The sequence below is a fragment of the Bombus fervidus genome, chromosome 9, assembly GCF_041682495.2.
Source record: "Bombus fervidus isolate BK054 chromosome 9, iyBomFerv1, whole genome shotgun sequence".
Lineage (NCBI taxonomy): Eukaryota > Metazoa > Arthropoda > Insecta > Hymenoptera > Apidae > Bombus > Bombus fervidus.
The window spans coordinates 10023860-10043979 of NC_091525.1; the positions used below are offsets into that span (position 1 = coordinate 10023860).

The 20120-nt window shown below is 35.5% G+C and overlaps 2 protein-coding genes across 8 annotated transcripts in view; both read left to right on the forward strand.

Annotated features, from left to right (window-relative positions):
- Positions 1-20120, forward strand: part of Mub (poly(rC)-binding protein mub) — a 238696-nt gene that overhangs the window by 148714 nt on the left and 69862 nt on the right. For all 6 annotated transcript variants that reach the window (XM_072010166.1, XM_072010161.1, XM_072010167.1 and 3 more), the window contains one exon: positions 2808-3062. In XM_072010166.1, coding sequence (XP_071866267.1) covers positions 2982-3062 — 81 coding nt within the window. In that variant the 5' untranslated portion in view covers positions 2808-2981. The remainder of the gene's footprint in view (positions 1-2807; positions 3063-20120) is intronic.
- The window catches only part of Eif2bbeta (eukaryotic translation initiation factor 2B subunit beta), a 242431-nt gene that overhangs the window by 145705 nt on the left and 76606 nt on the right, over positions 1-20120 (forward strand). The window lies entirely within an intron of this gene.

The window sequence follows — 20120 nt, forward strand, 5'->3', positions numbered from 1 at the left end:
GGTGGTTCTTGGGTCCCATTGGTTCGTCAGTACAGTGAAAATCGCGTTAGGTTCGCACCGGCAATTGTACATATTTCGTTTATTTCTGAGAGGCTTTGATGTCGAGCCGGTCGTTAGAGCTAAGATATATTTGTTCTTCGCCTCTCAGTTTCGTCGTTAGCCTGTCGCCGGTGAATCGGTCGAATTATGTTGGCTTTGTAACCTACTTCTCCTTCGTGCTTCTCACCAATTGTTTTGTTCCCTCTTTAATCTCCTACTACCATTTTAATTTATCGAACCGGCGATAAATGAAATTTCGTCGGACTCGTTTCGTCATGTTCTCGGGATTTCTGTTGGACTTGGGCAAATTATTTGAACAGCGGGGCACGTTAAAACGAACGAACGGTATAGCGAATATGTTTTGAAGATAATATTAGTATGCTAGAAATATCACAGGTTCGTCCTTTTTATTTATTTCGAATTATTTCTCTCTATGAGCCTTTTTGAAATCTTTTTACTTTTTGAGAAAAATTGTGAAACTTTGTGGCAAGGCAGTTTGTAAGAGAAAATTGTAACTCGAGTAAAATTCGTTTGACGTTTCCATTCTAGTCCTTTTAGTATTAATTGCATTTGAATTGTTAATTATAATGGCTCTTTAAATAGCTTACTTCTACAATTTCCAGATGCGTAAAAATTTAATAGACCTATATAGTTCCATACATTCACAGACCTGTTGTTTAAAAAGCTTCTCAGTTTTTTTATTTTGTTATTAAATATGAAAACTGGAGTAAATTGCGGTTGAAGCTTTAATTCTAGTATTTTAGGATTAATAGCATTTGAATTATTGATTATAATGGCTATTTAAATAACTCACTTCTTCTATAATTTCGAGATATATGTAAAAATTTCATAGTTCCATATACTCGCAGACGTTTTTTCTTTTTTTATTATTAGATATGAATGACCGAAACACATTTCTTGAAATGGCTTTGCAAAGACGTGGTATATTAAAATCTGAGATTACTTTTACCGGCGAGCAATGTATATTTATCATTGGAATTAATATTTGCATTCAGATAAACGAAGATAATAGAATTGTAGAAGAGCCAGTCGCAAAGTGACATTACTCTTCGCCGTGTTGTTTGAATAATTGGAATCTTGGCATTCGATTCTCCTTCCTTCGTGATTATATAAATATCCGATTAATAGTGACCCATTATACGTTTTTCCATCTTTGTATATATTCAAGGAGGTGGATTTAAAATCACCTGCTTTGATAGTTATTGCTTCGTCGATAGATTAAATCAGAAAACAGCAAAGTAAATACGTAGCCTGCTAAAGTATTTCGAGAGATAAAAAGCACGATATGTAGCCCGATCGATAACTGACCACGCTGTTTACCCAATCCACTTTTAGAATTCTATACAACGAGCTTCAGAATTAAAAACTATCTTCGAAAACGTTATATATTCATCGGGATACTTGCAATCAATACTTTCAATCGGATTCCTGTCGAATGTTGGCGAAAGTTTTCGCGATATTGTACAAATCGTTTCGTTTTTAATTTCGTTTCGTTGAATTTTTCTCGGTGGAGTAGCAATATGAATGATAAGGATCTTTGATTTGGGAAAACTCTGGCGATGTTAAAGTTCGATTGAAAAGTCTGTAAAGAATAATAAGCAGAATAATGAGATAACAATTATTGTATGCTTATTTAGCTTTCAATTTTTCTAATTTCTATTGTAGTCGGTTGTTCGACCACAAATATGATTGAGGACTCTGATTCTTTTTCCAAATTTGGAAACTACATGATGGGTGAGAAAAACGATAGGATAAAATCGTGTTACATTGAGACACATTATTTGATGTGTTCGTTAAAGTTTGCTAGTAACAAATAAAGTAACAAATTTTGTCACGTTTACTGTTCTTACGTTTTTCTTGGAAAAATCCAATGAGCTTCTCGACTTATTATATATACATGCAATAAGTATAATTAGAATTCAAAATTAGACTATATCGATTGGAAGATGACTAAAATATTTTGCAAAATGCATAATATTTCGTAATAAAATCCCAAAATTCTATGATCTGATAATTCTAGTAATAATCTGAAGAAAATTATGTTCCTGAAACTATGTTGAAAATTGAAAATACAAATTATAGTATATCGAAGATAATTTATGGAATCGCAATAGAATAATCTATAGCGTGTAAACCACGATCGTGATATATTATTAAAATCTTCTCGTGTTATTTTAATTAGACCAAGTTACACAGAATTCTACCAACCCACAAAATGACAATAAATTAATTCGATACAATACAGGTTCCATAATTTTGTGATATGACCCAAAATTTATTCGAAATATTTGCTTTCGCTATTCAATTGGATTGTTGTACCTTTTCTGTATACCACTAACTCTACGAATAAAATGGCTCGAAAGAAGAAGATATCTTCAAAGGTACAAAACGTGAAGAGTAATGGAGGACAGCAGGGGGTTAAATAAGCCGTTAAAAAACATTGTAAAACGACAACGAGAGATGGAATATACTCAGTGGAAATAAAGTTACCTTTCTTTAAGAATTAAACAATTTGTATTCAATTTCGGATGATTGAGAGTCCGTAGCTTGTTGCGTAACTTCTTTTAAAACTTAATTTATAATTCACGATGGATTTGTACATGTAATATTCCTAAATTACAGCGATATAACAATATGTTACGCGAATACGCCATGTACATCCGAGTAAAATATAATAAACTGCTTTAACGCTATACTCGAACTTCTAAGGAATAATTAACTAATCTGTATGCATATTTTGATTGCAGTGCAAGGACTGAACACACCTGGGAGCGATTGAAAAGCACGTCCCAAGACCCCTCCAACTAAAATCACTCGCCTAACCTTTCCCCTGCCCACCTTATCCTGCCTCTTATCCTTCCCCTCTCCCCGTAAATCTCAAGAAGAGCTTTCGTTTGGATCACAGGACCCGTGACTTCATTATGGACAGTATGGATTCGAAACCAGTTTTGAACGATGACCCCTCGGTCACTCTGACCATCCGCCTGATTATGCAGGGCAAGGTAAGACCACACGATACAGTCCATTTACTATGCCGTTTATTAATTAACCTTATCGCCTTGGTTCATTAAACTCGTGACTCTTCGAGGTCCGCTCGTTATCTCGTTGAGATTGAGCGGTGAATAATTTGCGTTTACGTATTTCCTGAATATTCTGTACGTCAAAGAAAATGTCTATCGTATTATGATCGGTGGAATATTGGAACTTTCTGCAGTATTTTTTTTTTTCAGAAAAGCAAAAGCAATTCCTGAAAAATTTCTAAATTTAGGGAATTAGAAGCAATCGTCGGTCGGTTATCTGTTTTCCACGAGTATACTCGTCGTGAAGAGGTGGCGATATTTTGTGTTACGACGAGCCCCATCAGCAATGAAATTAAATAATAAAACAGTCAATTTGTTACAACTTGATTCTACATTATAACAGCCACGCATACTCTGCGTTTGACGAGTGTACTCGCTTACTTTTTGCGACACATTTCAGGTACACGCTTTTCAAAGAGGTTGCAGCAGCTAACTGTTTAAGAACGTAAAATTCCGCCACATTTTTTTAACGATTTAGATTATAGGAAATTAGATAGAATTGTCAAGAATTTTTGTAAATTGTGTAGTTTAGCGAAATCGTTAGAATTTCTTGGAAAAGCGTACAAGTTCACAAAACTGATTATTGGAAAGGAAGTGCGGGACTTTGTTCGAAGGATGAAAAATTACGCTCGTTCTAAATTTCATTTACCGATGGTATTACCAGCAGCAATAATCGCTAGGTACTTTCGTTATTTTCGTTTATCATTTCCTAGCAACGTACACTTTAATCGACGGTTCTAGAAAACATCCCGTTAATTCGTTTGATGAATGCGCACACCGTCCATGTAACGCCTACAAGACATTAAACTCATCATTAACAATTGACAGTTACCCTAGTTTTTTGACAGCATCCTGCTATATATACATACATATATATAGTTATGTAACTAGCATTTTCTCCTATCAGTTACGGCTCACAATAAAAGACGATGAAAAAAAGTAGGACAACGAGAAAATAATGAAGCGAATTTTCGCAGCGCGTTATTGGCTCAGTCATGGAATAAATAAATTTTCGTTATCAAATAATTGAATAGTCGATGATTTTCTGCTTCGAACTTTGTAATTCAAAAGTTGCGATACCTCGAAAAAAAAAATATTTCTCTATCTCTTAATTAACTTCATCGTATCTTTTATACAACCGACGATACACAATTCGATATACAGTTTTTGACTTGGAAGTTTCTTTACTTTTATGCAGATAAATGAAATAGTTTAATTGCCACGCTTGCGTAATCGTACGTAACATAACGTACGATTATCTGTGAGAATTCATCTGACATCGGAGACAAGTTGCAAAGATAAATCAGTGCAAGATGTTGCACAATGTTGCACAGAAATACACATTTGTCACTCTGCTCCTCGTTTACACAGCGAAGCTCGCATCGATGTTATAATTACAATACTTCGGTGGTTCAGAAATATCGATACAAATGGTACCGGTATTATTAGCCTATTCTGAACATATTTGCTGGGCTTTTGAACCGAAGTTCGTAGCAAACGCTTGACCATTTGAATATTCTGAAGATTTGAAATTCCGTTGATAAATGGACGCGTAAAGCAAATAAAGTTCCGTAATTATTAATTGCTGTTGTTAAATTTCTAAAATCATACGATTAATTCTTCGGATGAGAATATTTTCTGCGACATCTGTCATATCACTTTTTAATTAATTGGAGAATTAGTCTAGAACGAAGTACCGCAGTAAATTACAACGTTGAAAGCCACAAAATTCTTCTCTGGACCTAGTGAGTATTAATTAATACGCATCGAAAGCTATAAATCTGTTGGGAATAAACATTCATCGAAATATTTCATTACTAGACCACGAGTTTTTATGTGTTCAGGGGTAATTTAAAATACACAAAATGCGAAAATACGTAAAATATTCAAGATAGGGTATTCCTTATAATACCTAGTGGACGAAAGGAACCTGTTTTTAAATTACGCTTCTTCCACTCTGTCGACAAAAATCTAAATTTGCATAGACATTCTCCTTCCACTCGTACACAGTTACTAATTTCTAATTTCTTATCTCTCTGACGATACTCCGCTCTGTTAGAAACTCTGTTCGCTCGTATAGGTCCAAAGAAACCCAAGAGTCATCCTTGCCCCCCAAAGTGTCCTGCTGTATATGCAGCTGCGAAAACAGCTTCCTCGATGCTCAGTTTTGCAACACAAGACGGACCAGCGGGTAGTTCGTGTTCAAATATCGTCGAAACGATTTAGATATCAAACGACGTTGTACACAGCGTGGCAGTAAGAAACTGTTGCTGGAATATATTTCATTGTTGAGATATAACTCTCGATGGCCGCGTCTCTTGCTAGGATTCCAACACAAATCAAGAGCGTGAGCAATGTCTGTATCGCATGCTTGCATGCTCGGCACGGTGGATTTCTGTAGATCGTGTGTAGAATTCCGGAAACCGTACCGAAAGATCGTCATTAACGTTCTCCGGTTCGCAGTCTGCGATCCTACGAAATATTCCACTGCCGCCCCCTAAGAATATTTCCAAGATGGAATTCAAGCCCAGCTTTCTATCAATGTAACGATATTTAAACGATGGAAATTTCCCTTTGAGGATTTTATTTTGGAAATTGAAACTTAAGGCTAGGTTCGGATAAATATCTTAGCTTGGAAAATGGGTGAATTTACGCGGGGATTTTAGGTCGAAAATCGAAATGTAAGAGCAGGTTTGGATAAGTATTTTAGCATTCAGAATATGGGAATTTACGCGAGGGTTTTAGTTTGGATATTGGAGTTTAAGAACAGATTTGGAGAAATATTCTAGCATTCAGAAAGTGGGAAATTTACCGAGGGTTTTAGTTAGGGAAATTGGAATCTAAGACTAGGTTTGAATAAATATTTCATTATTTATAATATGAGACTTTACTGGGAGATTTTTCTTCTTCCATTTTAGCTGGAATTTTAGGAACAGGTTTAGACAAATATTTTAGCATTTTCACGATATGCAGATTTACTTGAACATTCTATCTTGGAAATTGGAATAACCAGCTTGCATATGAAAGATACGTACGGAAACAATTCTTAAACAAGAGTGTTGATCTCAAAACTGTTAGAATTAAAAGATAGCCGATATAGAGAATTCTTATTATCAAAGAACATGTTCAGGATAATAAACAGCCACCATACTATCGTATACGTATAATTACCAAAAGATAAAACAAAGAGAACGATCTAGGAATTGTCAAAAGAAGAAGAAGCTAAAAACCGTGTTAGCAATATTATGAAAAGGCTTCCTCAGAATAATAAAACGATGCTAACGAAATAAAGATAGAATAATCGTATACCTAAAAGAAAAAGAACGATCCGGAAGCTGGTCGAAGAGGGTTTAAAGAGATGCGTGGAAAGCGATATTGGTTGTGCCGACATTGGCTAACAAGGATCTCGAGATACGACTTCCGGGTGTGGGAAAAGCAAGGTGCGAACGTGAGGAAAGAAGAGACTGCGGAACGTGTCTCATAAATACGCGACGATAACTGTCAAAAGGAAACAGTGTAATAGGCGAATCGACGAACGACGACTGTCCGGATTTACAGCCGGTGACGCGAGCCAAGACGATACTATCCTCGTTGCCCCGGGGCTTCGACAATTACGATTTTTTTTATTTTTGTGTCCGGCACTGGGAAGGCCGGTATTTTCGTCGGACTTGGATTACCGTCCGAAAATAACGAGCGCTGCGTGCACACAGACATCTCACCGACCGTTTCTAATTGGCCTCTCACCGTAGCTTACCATGGATCATTCGTTTAACCCTTTAACACATTGACTGTCACGATGGCAACCGGTGACCCACGTTTTATTCAATTTTTTATAACGATCAAAGTCAGATAAATTTCACGAGCCATGGCAAATGTTGAACAATGCGAATGACTTAGATAACGTGGTCGGAGAAAATTACAGTACGTGGATATAATATAATATTTTGCAAGAACAATAGCGTTATGGTGTGATGAGTTTGAACGTGTCGCGGCTCCGGTAAAATAAAATTATAGTCAACGCGTTAAGGATTGTAATGTAAGCGGATCTACCTTAACTCGAATAATGAATTTCTTGAATTAGTTGCGTACGAAAATGAGAGAATATAATAATTCAGAGGGCAAATAATGCAATAGAAATTTTCCAGTTCTTGCCATTACTTTGTTTTTTTGTTAATGTAATACCGAAGTAGATTCGGTTTATAAGAACCAGATAAGTAGATTCGGTCGTCGGTCGTCAGACATCGATTAAATTTCGATTGGTTAGAGCGACTTTGTATTGCAGCGGCAATTTTGGTTATTTCTCTTTAGAGAATTTGGATAAATATAGAGCAAAATGCTAATGCGGAAAGCTCTGATTCGGAAGCTATGGATATGTCAAAAAAAAAATTGCAAGGGGAATGTAAAACAACGCTTCTTATTGAGGATACAATTTTTATCTATTTGCTATCAAAATTTATTATGATATAAAAAGTACGAAAGCGGTTGGAAGTTAAAGAATTCGAAAGATGGATCAATAGTACTTTATAAAATTGGCAACAACTATAATGTTTTAATCCTAAGAAGAAGGTATTTTACAAATTGCACAATTTACAATTACTCGTCGTATTCAAAAAGGATATTTACACTGTGAACACGTACGATAATTTTATAATGTGAATTATGGTGAAATAGACAATGTCTGTTCAATTCTAATAACACGCATTTTTCTCAATTTTTAGTGTTTCAATTATATGCACATTTTTCTGACCATTCGATAATATCGAAATACAGGAACCTCTCAGAGGACAAATTGAAGACTCGATAAATGGAAAAGCAAAGAAAACAATCTAACAAATACTATTTCCTAAATATATTTCGATAATATTCGTTTGTGTAATAATATTCATTCGTTCATGAAAATAACTCGTTTGTTTTCGAGAATTTATCGTGGACGTTAATCGTGTATTTATCTGATGAAATTGAGGAATTGATAAGAACAAGAAATTAGCCAGGTTTAGCTTCTAAGAGGCTTACATAGCACTGACATAACTTCAACGAAAAACCATGAAACATAACTAACCAGTTTGTGAGGCGAGAAATGTGTAACTGAAATAACTGCAACTAATGAGAATTTTATTAGCCGTTGATTTTGAATGAAATTTATCACGTGTTAAGGAAAAAGAAAGAAAAATCAACGTGCGAATATACACTATAAATCATACGGGCTATGATACACGAAATGGTATAATTAGTAAAATAATTGGTAAAATGGAATAGGTATAATTAGAGCGCATACGAAGAATAAATTTTACGAGCCGATGATTTTGAATAGAATTTATTGTCGGTGAAAGGAAAGGAGAGAAAAATCAATGTGTAAATATAGAGTTCTCCAAATTCCACGGTTGATGTTGGGTTCACGAGGCTGGACCGGAAACAGAGCAGTGAGAGGTATTCCGGTCGATTTGCTTTTTTCGCCGTGGCTGTTGCCCGGTCGCGGCTATCCATGACCCGAGTCAATAATAAATCGGTTAGCGCGTGTGCCAAGACTCTCTCCGTGTCACCATTTTATTTTACTTTGTTTTCGACACGGATTCGCTTTTTCAATCCGGCCAACGAATCTTCTTCTTTTTCTAAGATTGAAAATAAAACGAAGCCTACATCTTCTTCGAAACACATTTATTAATAGAGAAACGTCAAATACAAAAAGAAAGAAAAAAACTGACGAAATGTATACACTGTAAAAATGAGATGGAACTTCGAAATGCAGCTTGAAATTCAAATTTCTTTTCGCTGAATTTTACACATGATACTACAGTGAATTGTTTCTTGGACGCAATCTTCGATCTGTAAATATTTAATAAAACTTCCATTGTTTCGAAGAAAATCGATTCGAAGATGTTGCGATCGAAAATGTCCAGTCAAAAATACAAAATAACCCGACGATGCACAATTTGCAAATTTAACGCTGGAAGATTTAATAAAATTGTCAATCCTCTAAAAGGATCGAATTTTTTTCTTTCTTTTTTAGTAGGAAAAGAGACAATTTAGCGATGCATAAATTGTAACTTGCTCGTCTAAAACTCGAAAGCTTCGGTAAGATCTCTGTACCTTCGACGGAGCAGAAAATCAACGACGCACAGTTTGCAAATTTAACCTCAGGAAACATAGTAAAATGTCCATCCTCTCGAAACAATCGATTTAACAACGCGCCATTTCGGACTTTCTAACTTGAAAACTCTAAAGCTTCGACGATATCTCCGCGCTTTCGACAGAACAGAAAATCAACAATGCGCAATTTGCAAATTTAACGCTACGAGATCGAATGAAATTTTCATTCTTTCGAAAGAATCGCTCTAACAGCGTACAATTCGCGATTTTCAACTGCAATCATCATACAGACTTCATCACAGACGAAATTTCATTCATCACAGAGAGTAGCGTTCGCTGGAAACTCCAAAGCTTCGAAATCGTAGCCGGTTCCTGTCCGCTCGAGAGCCAACGATAGAACTCAAAATTGCTCTTCCCTTTCCTGGTTTATCCATTTGTTCTCTTGGTGGTTTCGCCGGCAATAAAACCGGCCCGCGCCGCGTGTAAACGCGAATCCTTTCGCTGCGTTCTTCGCTCGTGTTCCAGTAGATAATATCGCAACTCTAAAGGGGCGGCGCGTATCGACTGTGGAGGGTTGAACGCACGAGAGTAACTCGTTTATTTGAAACCGTTTCCGTGGTTCGAGATAGAAGTTTGATACAACTGCGAGGAAAGTAAGGAATTTGTATGAAAGAAGTCGAAATGAAAACTGCAGTGGGATTTCATTTATATGGACGATTCACTTTATTCGCTTTATTTATATTTACTTTGTTAATTACATAAATTTATACATATATATATCTCTTATAGTTCTGTTGAGGTTATTAGATGTATGTGAACAAAGGAACACGTGGAGAAATTGTAAGGTGGGAAATATATTTTAAATACTGAAGTGTAAATACAAATCGGAATATAATTGAACTGATCCAGATCCGCATGCTAGCAGTGTTATCCTGACTGAAAACCCTGAAGCCATCGTCGCCTGTCTACAGTTTATGGTCTGTCTTCGACCCAGTGTTTTGTCTATACGCTGTCGATGGCTTCGGTGCTTGAGAAAACTAAAAGACCAGATGTAGAGTTTTCTTAAGGTGGTGATCACTTCAACAAGTTCGATATGTAAATACTGTATTTTTCAAATGGCAAAAAGGATGTTAAAAGATAAGGGAAAAATATTAGGTATTCATCATACATTATTTTGTTAAATTAATTGTACGAATATATCGATCTACAGTGAACGTTTTATTTTAACACGTTATGAAGTCGATGCCGTGAAGACGTACCGATATTATTCTTCTTTGACGTTTCTCAGTAGTCTAACACGCGTAGGAATTTTTTAATGCAACCGACGAAAACAAATTTCTTTCTATTTTTGTAGTTGCGGAATGTAAGAATTGTAAAAATATTCCCATATTGAATTTGTTAAAATTTCACTGTGATATCGAACGTGTTAATTATCGTTGTTAACGTCTTCTTCTAACAGTTGAACGTATAGTGAAATTTCTTTTACCGGAAATTATCATTTATGAATCGAGTTAACGAAATAACAATACAGTAATTCATAATTAAAAAGTGGATGTGATAGAAAACGCGTTGGATGGCATCAGAGGGCAACGTGGATCATGCAATTCGTCGCGAATCTGACTGGCTGCCAAGAATTTGAACTTCCTTCCCTTCGCCGATCCGGCAACCTTCCATTTCTATTTTTTCGCCGATGAATAAATCACACAATGCATCGTTAAGCCACCTATTCCGCAATCGATAACTTCGCGCGTACGATCGATAATAAAATTTACAATGGATATATAAAAGTAATAGCTTTCGAATGAGAAGATTAGCTCTATAAATCTACGGAAAATTAATTATATAGAATAATTATGGAATTTAATTGCATGGAATATTATGCGCTATATATACCGAAATATACGAAAAAATATTATTTGACAAAAAGATAGTGTATCACTGTGCTTATGATACTTTGATTTCTGCAAACATTATAAAATTGCAGGATCTAAATAGAAGAAGGAATAATGGTAACATTTTTCGAACTTATTTTTTTTTTTTTAGAATCTAATAATATAAAGTGATTAAAGGAGAAAGAATTAGATATGAAATTGTACGTATAACACAACGTTAGATTTTAAACATACGCTAATAAGTATTAAATATCATTTTGCTATGAATAAATTCATTCAAGTATGTAACTTGTTTTTTGAGAATTGGATGTATCGTTGTGATATGTATTTTTTAGAATTGATACATTTATGTAATCAAATTAAAAAATTAGTGATCGTGATACTTATGGGAAAATAAAATAAAAATGGAAAAATTATTGCAAAGTTTCTCGTCGAGTAAAGCTTTTCCGCACAAATATCCGAATACGATAGACTCTTCAAGCTCGAACACAATCGATTCCAGCATTAAGTTCTCGTCTCATATTTGAAGTGTTGTAAATTGAACTGATCCGTTGTAACATTCAAAATTTGTTCGATACAGGAAATTTCGAAGGATCATATTGGTAAATAGCAAAGAAAGAAGACAAGTATAATAATGGAATGTTTTTTATTTACAATGGTACATACGTATAAAAATATTTTATAATATCAAATAATTAATAATATTCCTACGATCGGCTAGTCGACGGTTGCGATTTATTGACATCGCTACTTGACGTTTCTTTGCAGAAATACATTTGTCTATTTTTTGGTACTTTTCTAAGATGTTCCATTGCATTATCGGGAAACTAGATGATACTGCTATTGATAATTGCGATGTTCTCAATGACTTTTCTACAAGGTTGTGTGTTTTAACGGACAGACAAGACGACCACGTGACGGCTGCATGACAACAAGTGACTTTTTGTCTCCTTGTACCAAGAGTTTTTATTGGAGTTTAGAAACAGAATTTTCCTTGACATCTTTGTTCCAACATCGAGTTTAGAAGCTGCATGTTCCTTGACATTTTTATTTATTCAAACTTCGAGTTTCCCTTCCAGTTTAAAAAAGCTACGTTTTCCTTGATATTTTTACTTAAACTTCCAGTAGTCGCTCGAGTTTAAACGCTGAATTTTCCTTGACATTTTTGTTGTTTGGAACATCGAACCGTTGGAAGTTCCAGCGTCCACCGTACGCCACTTTCGTATTTGATTTCGATTCGGAAAAACGAAGATAATATCGGAGAAGGTATTCAGCCGATTTTACGATCTATTACGATCCCATTATCGCGCCGAGGTTCACCTGTTCACAGTCTAGCGAACGCGCGTCTTGTTCGTGCACTTCGAAGTCCGATTCCGCCGTCGTCTACACCCGTAATTAATAGTCACACGAGCTGTGGTCGCGGCACTGGCAATTAATGTCCGCCGTCTTAGCAATTAATCGTACTCGGTAGACGTCGAACGAGCCGCCTGGCTCTGTTAGAACATCTTTTTGCGACGCGCATTGTGTTACTATCTGCTTGCATCAAGAAACTGGCATCGAGACGCTTCGAAACCGTTGCATCTCCGACGACGATATATAGTAACTGCAATAGTATGTACTTTTGAGTCTGTAGTGGATTTCTGTGCTAACGTGGTGTTAAATCTGTGACGGGAGTGTAGCGATTTTGGAATTGTTTTCGAAATTAAATTGGTGGCTGAAGTGGCCTCTCTATTATTGGGTTAGACCAAGTTGGATCCGTGACGAATGAAACGAAAAGTATTTTCAGGATCGTTTAGCATCGTAATCGATAGAGGAATGCGGATATTTAGGATCGTGATTTCATATATTTACGAGTATAATTAAACAAATGGAAGCTGGAAGCTAAATATTACAACGTGTACGGTGCTATGGACATTTTGTCTATTTTTTGCATATTATGTGTTTTCTATCGGTTTTGCTACGTTTACATTTTCTGTCTGGTATAGTCGGATTCTATTTTAGGGTATTCGTAATTGCATTTATCTGGAAACTATAGCATCTAGAATTATCAATGAGAAATTATTTAAATCGAAATAGACCAACAGTGTGTATTATTAGTATTGAAGTTCTCCAAAGGTTAATACTTGTACGAAATGTAGACTTTTCTTGACACGACGTTTGTTAAATAAAAATACAAAGACACAGGTTTTTCTAGATAAAATTTTTAACAAACGATGTGTCAAGTTGCTGATTTTTCTAGACGAAACTCGCGTTAAGTAATAGTAAAATAACGTAGGTCTTTCCTCATACAATTTTTGTTAATAATTAATAATTATAATAACACAAAAGATACGCATGTTTGATGCGAGTCAGTTGATAGACTTCTCGAATGGAAAAAGTGGCATTTGAAATTGTTTGTTGAATCGAAGTCGAATAGATAATGTTGCATGTGTAATAATGAAAGTGTAAATTGCATAAAACTGTAGCGATCGTAATTCTCTCGTAAATAGCAAAGTTGAAATTAAATTGCAAATCGATTGAGAATTATAAAATCCAGTTTAGAACGAAGGAGCAATATTTATAATTATCTTGACGATTCAGTTTGTTACAATCTCTATTAGTAGAGATTGAGATATGTAGAGTTGGATTTCTGATTAAGGCATTCGTAATTGGAATCGTTCTCTGAATTCGAATGGATCGAGGTTCTCGCACAATCTCTGTTATTAAATTATGTGCAACCGTCTGTAAGACTCGTTGTGTAGCACGCTTAACGCTGTCACTGAATTCTATAGCAGATAGATACAATAGAATTAAACTTCTGTCCCTGAAATATATTATTTCCTGATATTTCTATTTCATTGAAAAGAAAAAGAGAATATATGTATATATGTTAAAAATATGACAAACCAAGTATGATGAATGTATCTTCGTATTTATATTCTATCGAAATTTATGTAGAATTAATATTTAGATTAAATTACAAAGCGAATAATAATCTCAAGTTCGCGAAAGAGTATTATGCTATACTAATAGATCGATAAATTATCCAAGTTGAAAAAGTGATATTGAAAATCTCTTGAATATTCATAGGATACTTTAAATTAAACGCTGCTAATTAGGAAACTTAAATATCTTGAGACTTGGTGGGTAACTTTGTGAAAATCCTGCACAACTTTTACGATTTTCTCGATACTTCAAATCTTTCTTGTAGTTGGATTTCGTAGAGCTTAGTTACTTGGGTAGAAAATATGGGATTAACAGGAATACAATTTTCGAAATTGTAGTTTCTTCTACTTCGATATTTTACAAAACTCTGAATTCCAATTTCCCCGTGAAAAGACGCAGTGTTTAATTTTACGCTTTAAGTACGTAATTACTTTTATTAATGTTTTTGCTTGCAAAAATATATAAATATGATGACACGTGTCTAATATTAAAAAGCTGGTTTTATAACCGCATCTGTCCATTAATTCGCGTAATAAAGACTTTATATGCTTATTTTCCCATTAACGAGATAAGCCTTTTAACGTGCAGAAATAGCACGATAAGATGATCTCAGGTATGGTTACGTTCAATTTACAGGAAAAAGTCACGCAATCTGTTCTTTTAATAAATCCAGTATTAAAATAAAGATAATGTGTTCCAGCGTTTACGTCGATATTTCATATAATAATCGTTCTCATAAGTTTTATGAAAAGAGACTTGTTCCGATTAATTTCACAAGGAATGACGTAACGTCTTGCAATTAATTTTAACAGAATTGCGTCGATGTTTCATCTTCATATCCACTGGACTCTGTCGCCATCTAAAGCTGTCCTTATAATTGCAAAATAAGATGAAGAAGAAGCAATGGTAATTTAAAGACAGTATTTGAAGAATTTATCGAATTAAAGACTATGATAATAATAAAATATACTATACAATATATGGGATTGAAAAAATAAAATAAAAGCTAAATAGCAAACAAATTTTCATTGAAATAGAACGTGTCAATTTTAAAGATACGTCAGAATTTCAAAAATGTCATATTCGTATAAATATTTATTATATTTATAATTCATACAAATACCACCATTATTCGTAGAAAAGATACGATAAGTGGACTGCGGATTTCCATGGAATTACATATTTTTATTAATAAAAATAACCAAGGGAATAAATAACCTACATAAAGATTTATTTCGCTTATAAAATATTGCAACACGAATACCACGCGTAATATGCAACGACATAACAAATATTCCAAGCGGAGTCTTGTTGCAACGTTTGATAGGTGAAATAAATCTTTATTCTCTTCGGTTACGATCTCTTAGCATTCCATTTGCATTGCATCTTCTACACATTTGCATAAATAACGCGGATCCTCGAACCTAACGACGAATCGCATCTTCCATTTTTCACACAGGAGCAACGTTGAAGTCCAATAGCTACCTCGTCGACCAATCGAAAGCATCGCTAAGAACCGTCTCTCCTAAGTATCACCATGTGTCGCTGTAATAAAATTTCCCAATTCACGCAAATCCCCATTCGCGATCCTAAATCCCCGCCTCTGCAACAAGAATACATTCCCAAAACCTATTACTCCGTCTTCTGGCAAACATCTCGCCATTTAAATCCTCGGTGCGTTTCTGAAAAATCCTCGGAGACCTCGCGAAACCTTCGATTCCCACATAACAGCCCAATTTCTGGGGCTCGACATTGAAATCGTCGATGAATCTGAAGAACGTTTCCAACGCTACTAACAACCACCGCTATCGTCTCCACCCTCTACCCCTGCGACTGTGCACCTTTTAAACTCGCGCGTGTAACACACGTACGTGGTTCTAATACACGCGAAGCATCCCCCAACGCTCGCGTATCCGATACACCGACGTCGGTGTTCGTGCTGAAGTGCAGCACGGAAATTATTGCACGTTTCTGCATGTCTGGATGATGCTCCGCTCCATAGGGCTCTTTCCACGGCCGGTTCGTCGGTTGGTCGACCAGGGGACTCCCTTTATCCTATCGGTGCGCACCCTCCGCTCGACTCGACCCACCCTCTTGCAGGGTTTCCCTCTCACTCGGCCCCTTTTCTCTCCTTCTGCCTTTTTCCTAGCTGCAAACCACCAACCCCCGTCTCTCGACGTCTCCCTCGCGGCTTCTTACTCTACTCGCGGCAAGTACTTCCATGACAAATCTCGTTACACCCGCGTTTTTCTATGCCGATGGCGTCGCCAACGACAGAGATGATGGGGCTTCCCTGTTCCGCCGTCGTTCTTCTCGCTCTCTCATACCCGTTTTTCCTTTCTCCGAGCGAGAATGTTGCTGCCCTTTTCTCTTTAGCACAGTTACAACACGAATAGAGGCGCCTGAATATTGGCTGTGCTCGTTCTTTCATGTGGTCCTGCTGCGCGACATGGGTGGGATCTTCCTTCGTGATTGTCGTTTGATTAAGGATCTTGCGGAATGCAGATTCGCGTTTCTTTGGCACAGGGATGTAGTTAAACGAGTGGAATGTTTGCAGAGAATTGCTTCGTTCGTAGAATGTTGTAGAAATATGTTTTGGAATAATTTATATCTCTTTTTTTCTTATTGTGTGCATTCTGTGGTCTTCTTCAGGTTCGAATTTCCAATACGAATTCATAGAAATTTGCAGTACGGTTATTGTTTGTAGACTGCGGATTTTTATGCGTTTGTACAAAATTTCGGAATAGCAAAATGCGTATAATAAAAGTTTGTCGTATGTTTTCATATGCAAAGTCCGATTCATTCGACTTCGGTGATAGTTTCTTTTACTTTTAAGTGGTACAGTGGCGGTGAAAAGAAAGTTTAAAGAGTAAATCGGGGGAAACGCTGCAATTTCGCAAAACTGAATTGTAATTGACAAGAGAAACGAATGTATAGGATATAATCGTGCGAGAGTTAAGTACGGGAAAAATGTTTAATACAAACGTTACACGTTTGCTGAGTATCAATTTTAAACTTTCTTCTGTCCGCCATTGTACATGAAGCTTTCTTTATGAAAGGTTTCTTCATAAAATTAGGCAACGCTCTTACGTCAACATGCTTAATATATCGTGACAAAGAAGAGACCATATGAAAACGTCACGCATCAAACGCATTTATGAATTATCGTGTTGCATTGTTTCTCTTCAACCTAAATTTAAGTTAGATGGCGATGTAAATTCCTTGACACGAATCTTGTACACACGTATATAAAACTTGAAAATATTTCGAGAACACGATACGGTGTTTCACAATAATTAAATTTATTTACTCTTCGATATTGTTTGGTTTAGTTTAATTTTATAGGATACGGTCATAAAATTTAAATGACGGTTGAAACAATTTTTATTCCTCTGGAACGTCAGCCGATTAATCCCCTTACTCGACATGGGATTCACGTTCGCGATAAAACCGATCGTCCCGCGATCAATCCGGAACCGATCAGGATTTCACGCTAACTTTAATTCAATTCGATGGTCGCGTTTTCATACTATCGGTGTTTATAATTCTCGCAGCACGAACTCGCGATAAAAGTGCCTTTATTTCCATATCGGAGCAATTGGATATCAAAAACACTCGAACGAACTACCCATTCGTGCTTAATTTAATAAACTTTCTAACTAACAGAAAGAAGAAGAAAATCTATCGCGTGTATAATCTGCAAATAAATCGTATCATAAAACTAATTCTTCATTATTTATTTTCTAAATTCAGTACGACTAACAAAATGTAAACTAACCACTTTGATGCTCATCAAATTTTTTCTCAGATAATCGTCACGAAGACACTTTATCTTCTGCTATCTTGTCATAATCTTGCCATAATCTTTCGCCACCGATTCAAACACGCTGTAGATATTTCTTTCTTTCTCTGTTCCTATTTTTCTTCTTTCTTAATTTTAATATATAACAACAACGTGCTTGCGATGTTATCATTACATTCGTTCAAACGTACATTATTATTTTGCTGTTCAAAAAATTCGTCTTTTGAAGGGGTTGGGGACGATGAAATGGAAAGTGGAAAATGGTGACACGTCCCGGAGGATCTTTTTTTGGGGATGATAATGTCGTGGCCTGGCGTGTTGCGAAATGGTTGGTTTGCGAGGCTCGCGAGCGAGTAAACGGATACGCGGGCTCTTTCGCGCGAAATAAATACGTCTGGCCGCGTTTTTGGCCAGAGAAGCATTATGTCTGCGGGGAGAATATGCACGGCGAACTCGTAGGACAGGCTGGACAGTGGCCAGGGACGTCGGCCAATCGCTTGGTCCAATGCGAATTATCATGATTCCATTATCCTTTCAATGGTACACAGACATCTCACGCAACTGTTCATCCTCTTCGTCTTCTTCTTCTGCTTCGTTCGCTTCTTTCGCTTCCAATTCGACCCTTCCAATTACCTCGCTGATCCCCCAAGGATTAATAATTAATTATGTAACGAGTTGAGCGTGTTTCTAAAAGAATTTCAAATCATCTGGAATGAAAAATTAGTATATAAGAAGTATGTTTTATTTAAAAAGAGAATCCGAAAGAATCGATGCATAAATAACTGGAACGATATTGTGGATAGCTTCACGTTCAATTTCGTAAATTCAATACCTAGAAGAGGCTAACTATAATTGTATATTTAAAAGAAAAGTTCATGAAATTTTAATTTTTCATATGTATTTGAATCTTCATATTCGAACAATTTTTAATTTTCGAGTTATTTCAAATGGTTGCATATTATAGCAACTTAACAACTCTGGACTTGGTTAATTCTTATTCGTATCCTCATAGACAACGGTATTAATATCTTTCTATTAATTAATTAATAATTCCAGAACTGAGAACCATCAGAAATTTGAATGGAAATCGTTGAACTATTATCTTTATTTGCATATTTAATTACTGCCATTATCCGAAGAATTTCTAGGGATAGATTAATAACGTCTTTAGACTAGAACGAAAGATCAGAAGATTCAGAGAAGCTCTTCAATAATGTGATACTTCTTGAAAGTAGAACATGGCGTAAACGATTCGAGATTGGCATAAAAATTTGACGAACCAGCGCAAGTCTCAAACGTTAATTCTCGCGTTCAAGTTAATCCGACAGTAGATATTTAAAAAGCTACGACGAATTCCGAGATTCTGAGGCAGCTGGAAGTTAGAGTTGAAAGTTTTCTGTCGTAAACTCGATGGAAGACAATGTCTTTAACGATCGTTAGTAAAATTATTACAGCGCTCTAAACTGTTTTTATTGCTGTTTACCCTAATTATCGATACATACTGCGTGAAAAATGTGAAACTTCTAAAAGGTCTGCAAATTGTAATAAATAATAGAGTAAATTATTAAGTAAATAATTTGGAGACCCTTTTTTAAGTATAATAAATAATAGAGTAAATAATTAGGTAAATACTTATATGTTATATAATATAATTAATATTATACTTATATATTATATTTATAATTAATTACTGTAATTAGACTCTTCGAAGATACTAAATTTCTAAGATAGATTTATATTCTTCCGACGAATATATTTGAAGAATGATATTTATATTCGCGACGATATCGTGATAATTCTTGTGTGCAGTATCTTATCAAGACAATATCGAGTGCTTAATACGTTTTGAACTTTGTAATACAGAAGAAACGAGCTTTGACTGATAGTGATTGCTCGTAAAACATACATTTTATTTTCTCTCAAGAGATAACCTTTACTTTTCGTTATGAAGTTTCTATGTGTTGCGAAAATGTTTAACAATTTTCAGACGCTAGAAATCTCGAAGATTAACATTCTCTATTTTCTCAGTTTCAACTATATGCTTTCTACTTATCGTTATAACCACCTAGTTTCATCGTTGAGATATTTCTTCGCTTTTATCATCTTCGATCAGATAATCCAAAGAATTAACAAAATTATCATCGGTGCACTTTTGTTTTATTTTTATCGCCTTCGTGAAGAAAATTCAACGATTTGCAATATTTGCACGTTGACAAATAATCTAAAGATTCGATGAAAATTTTCTCACTGACATCTTTTTATTTGTATCACCTT